This window comes from Eurypyga helias, unplaced genomic scaffold (assembly GCF_000690775.1).
Source record: "Eurypyga helias isolate BGI_N326 unplaced genomic scaffold, ASM69077v1 scaffold3782, whole genome shotgun sequence".
NCBI lineage: Eukaryota > Metazoa > Chordata > Aves > Eurypygiformes > Eurypygidae > Eurypyga > Eurypyga helias.
The window spans coordinates 231,928-235,943 of record NW_010237702.1 but is presented as its reverse complement, the minus strand read 5'-3'; the positions used below and the strand labels follow the sequence as shown (position 1 = coordinate 235,943).

At 42.2% G+C, this 4,016-nt stretch overlaps 1 protein-coding gene across 1 annotated transcript in view; it reads right to left on the bottom strand.

Annotated features, from left to right (window-relative positions):
• Window positions 1-361: 361 nt before the first annotated feature.
• Window positions 362-4,016, bottom strand: part of LOC104506563 (receptor tyrosine-protein kinase erbB-4-like) — a gene marked incomplete at both ends in the record, with an annotated part of 88,077 nt that continues 84,422 nt past the window's right edge. Inside the window, one exon of the mRNA XM_010147549.1 lies at window positions 362-548. Coding sequence (XP_010145851.1) covers window positions 362-548 — 187 coding nt within the window. The remainder of the gene's footprint in view (window positions 549-4,016) is intronic.

Below are 4,016 nucleotides of genomic sequence, written 5' to 3'. Positions count from 1 at the left end.
ACACCTGAAGAAACGTACTTCCAATAACCAAGGAACACGAGGAAACCAACATGCTCATGATCTTAAAACTAAGAAAAATGTTCATCTACTCTTTCAACAACTATTTTTGTTTCAAATGCGCTCTTGGCATGAATTCCATACACAGCCTTTGATCAGTACCGAGTAAAATACGGCTGTGAACCGAAAAAGGAATGAAATGAAGCGCCAAGGAGACTCTGAAACAATGTACAACTGCCAGCCTCTCCTGGTACCTCTGGAATTTGCAGAATGAGTGACTGAGGGCACTGCACTGGGGCAACTATTCAACTAGCTCATTTTCTTTTCTTGCAACTAGTCCAAAATAGTAGCAAGTTTCACTTACCTGTCAAGTTCTTCAAGCCAAGTTCCCTGAGTCCGAAGTTACCATCCTTTCTGTAGTTAAGAAATATCGCCAAAGCGTAGCGCTCTTCATAGAGTTTGGTCCCACGAACGATGCGCAGGTTCTCCAGTGGCAGGTATTCAAACTGATTCAGAGCCACCAAAACATAGCCTGTGACTTCTCGGATAGACTGAAAGACAAAAATTAAACCAACGCATTAGAAACGGCCTGGTTTTTTTATTCTTCTGAATTTCTCATATAGGAGATGCTTTAATATGAAGTGCTGGTACCCAAGGACAAAGCCAACTGTGGAAAACAAAATGTGTTTCGACTTACTGATTTTAATCACATTTCTATTTTACTGAGTTTATTAGAGATACCGGTTGGAAAACTAGAAAATAAAGAGGTGGACATTCTTTTCAGTTTTATTAAACTTGTGCGGAAGTTCTCAGTATGTATTAAAGATGCATCAAAGGATGACTTTGCACAACTCAAAGCAGAGAGCTGGTCAAAGGCCTCTGCAGGACATGAGCAGAATGCACTGGGACAATGCCACAGCTCAGAGAAGATCCGTCTGTCTGCAAGTAACTCTGTTATACGGGACATTCCAGGGTGAGATGCAACATGGGATAAGAGAGATGCCTGTGGAATGGTAGAAATGGGGGGTAGGTTTGGAAGCGTAAATAAAGACACAGCACAGATGTAGCGATGGCTACTTTTGTACTTCTAAATGAAATCAATCCCTGAGTATTTGCAAAGATTCAAGTTTCATTGGGAAGAACTGGAACTATACATGCTATGTATCTCAGATCGGAACTGGTATCAAAACCTTTAGCAAAGTGACTGCTGCATCTTTGGCTTGGCTGAAATCTTTGTTTCTTCTAGATGAACTACTCAATAATCCTCCTGCTCATACTCAGGAATTGATTGCCTGGGTTGTAAAGGACGAAAACACCCCAAAAGCCAATAACCAGAAACAGTTTTTCAAAGTCCAAAAGATTAACAGAACTAAGATGTTTTAGACAGAAAAAAAAAAAAAGATTTAAAAGTGTGCTCTTTTAGAAAACAAAGTTCATTCCAAGCAATTTAAGTGAATGGCCTATAAATCTGCAAATGCCTTTGGAAAGTGTTGTTTCAACACTTGCACAGCGCCCCACCACCCTCAGCAGGACTTCACACAGGGTGAGGGATGGCCCCCGCTCTGAGCTGCTCCCAAAACCAAGACCTCCATGCTGGAAAGTACCTCTCCAACACAGTTTTCAAATCTCACCTAATTCCATGCCTGCAACATCCTGCCACCACTCGATATACATGTATTTATGTGCGTATGTATAATTAACAGCCAGAAATTGATCTAACTACTTGTGTGCTTAAGTGGATGCATGCACTTTTTTCTCCCCTTTGGCAAAGTCAATATCTTAAACAATACACAGAAAGACAAATTCTGCTCAGGATAACGTGCAGGGACTGTAACTAACATGATGGGGACTCCAGTCGATACGATAATAAAAGCAAACAGGCAAACAACAGCAGGCATCAAATCAAATGCGTTATGTATGTATCATTAATAAAGACAACACAGATTTGCAGCACAAAGGAGAGGCTTTTACTTCACTGGTTCAGCGCTGCTGCCATGATTTCATACCTCAGTGTGCAAGAGCCTTAGGATTAGGTTTCTAAAAGTTCGTGCAATTATTAACAAGGGTGGCAGTATACATAAGGAGGGAGTTATATTCCACGAACTCGAGGCAGTAGCTGTCCTGAGTTCAGACATCTGCACTCAGCTGAAGCTGCTGAAAAAGCTCTGGAGCTATTTCAAGACTTGCTTGGCATCTAAACAGAGCACAGTGTCATTACAGGACTTTGATGAGAACCCAGTGAGTTGAGCGAGGTTTCAGCAGCTCAATATTAAATGTAGAGCTGCATTATACCCTGGGACACTGACTCCATTATAATCAGAAGCTTTCCAGCACTTTCATGATAGCTCTCCGCTTTCAGACTTTCAGCTTAGCCATTTTGGTCAGCACTTTGTTTTTCACTGTACGCAAAAAATTCCTTAAGCTGCCTTTTTTTTTAGCCTCTCTTCAGAAATTAGGAAATATTAAAATTATACTCATGGCTTCAATTTCTCCACTGATATTCTAAGAATACTGTGATTGCTCTGATTAATTTAAAGGGATGTTTAACTTGGAATTGAGTTGAAAAAAATTAAAAGCAGTTCCAAAACCACATGTGACCAAGTCCTCCCTGCCAATTTTTGTCACTTTTAACCACGTTTTCTATTTTTAGGGTATGTCTTGTTTACTGCCACACAGCAAGTTCACCTGAAAGAGTCCTAATTCAGCATGGCACTGAAATTACACACACACACTCTCACCAGCAAGTCTTCATTCCAAAATAGGAAAAAAATAAAAGGGGAAAAAAAAAAAGAGGAGAAAAGGACAAAGTTTTGTTGCTGATAACTGCGAACTGTCACCCCTAACAGAACCCTTCGTACTTTGTTTATTTGGTTCATCTGACTGAAATGACAAATGATGGCAAATATTTTTATAAGAGCCAGAGGGTGCTTTCCAGTCCCATGGCTTCCCTCAGTCTTGCAACACCTTTTTATTTGCTGGAGAAACTGCCACATTAACCCTTGCATAACAAAATTATGAAAATAAACAAAAGGGTTTCTAATTTACTATAACGCAGCAACCTGACTGACTGAATCTAGCGGTCTGTTATGTTAGTTCGGGTGTTTATCTTACTTTTTAATTCAAATTTGAATTAAAAAAGGCAAAGCAATAACATGTTTTGCAGGATGGTGTGTTTTCTGACTGGTCTAGCTTGCAAAGAAGCGCTAGGAGTGCAGCAGGCAGCTCAGGTTTTGGCCACTCCCGCCCGACACTGTCACTTTGCCACTCACGGCTAGTTTTGATGTGATTGTTACTGAAAATGGACACCTGCCCACCTGGACCTCACCCCAAGCCCTGTTGGAGTCACTGCAAAGATGCTGGTTGGCTTCCAGACAGAGTCACAAATCCTCACGCCAGACGGGATCAGCCTGATCCTCTGCAACTCATGCCAAGGTCAGGCCTATTTGAGCCTCCCATCCTTTGTATAAAAGGCTGAACGCTTTCCTGTTCAGGTATCCTGAGCTCAGGTATAAGCTCGGATATCCTAATGGTTTATTTTAGCTGCTTTTGCTTCCACATCAACCTGTGTCCCATCAAGACGGTGGAGTGGCTCACAGCAGTGGTAGTTTGAGTGTCACCTCCCAGTTTGATTCTCCTGCTAGGGCTGGAAGTCTTTGCAAAAATACATTTCCCATGAGTCAGTCCCTCAGGAAAGAAAAAGGGAGACAAGGGCACAAGTAACTGCGTTTCAATTCCCATGACCTACAACTAGAATGGAAAGACACAGATTAATCACCCACAGACCTAAAGTTGAAAGTTTCTGACAGGGCAACTCTGGCATGACTCTGGCAAACTCCAGGCTTGCTTGCTGGCCGTTTTAATTTTGCGGGACTTCCCCCCGCCCCCAGTGCAGCATTATTTTGATTGGGAATTCCAGGCCAGCATGAACCTGCCCTCCCTTGTCACCTGTCCAGCTCTTGAGACATGACCTGTCATGTGAAAAAGCCATCGAGTGAGGCAGCGACAGGCTCAGGCTCCCG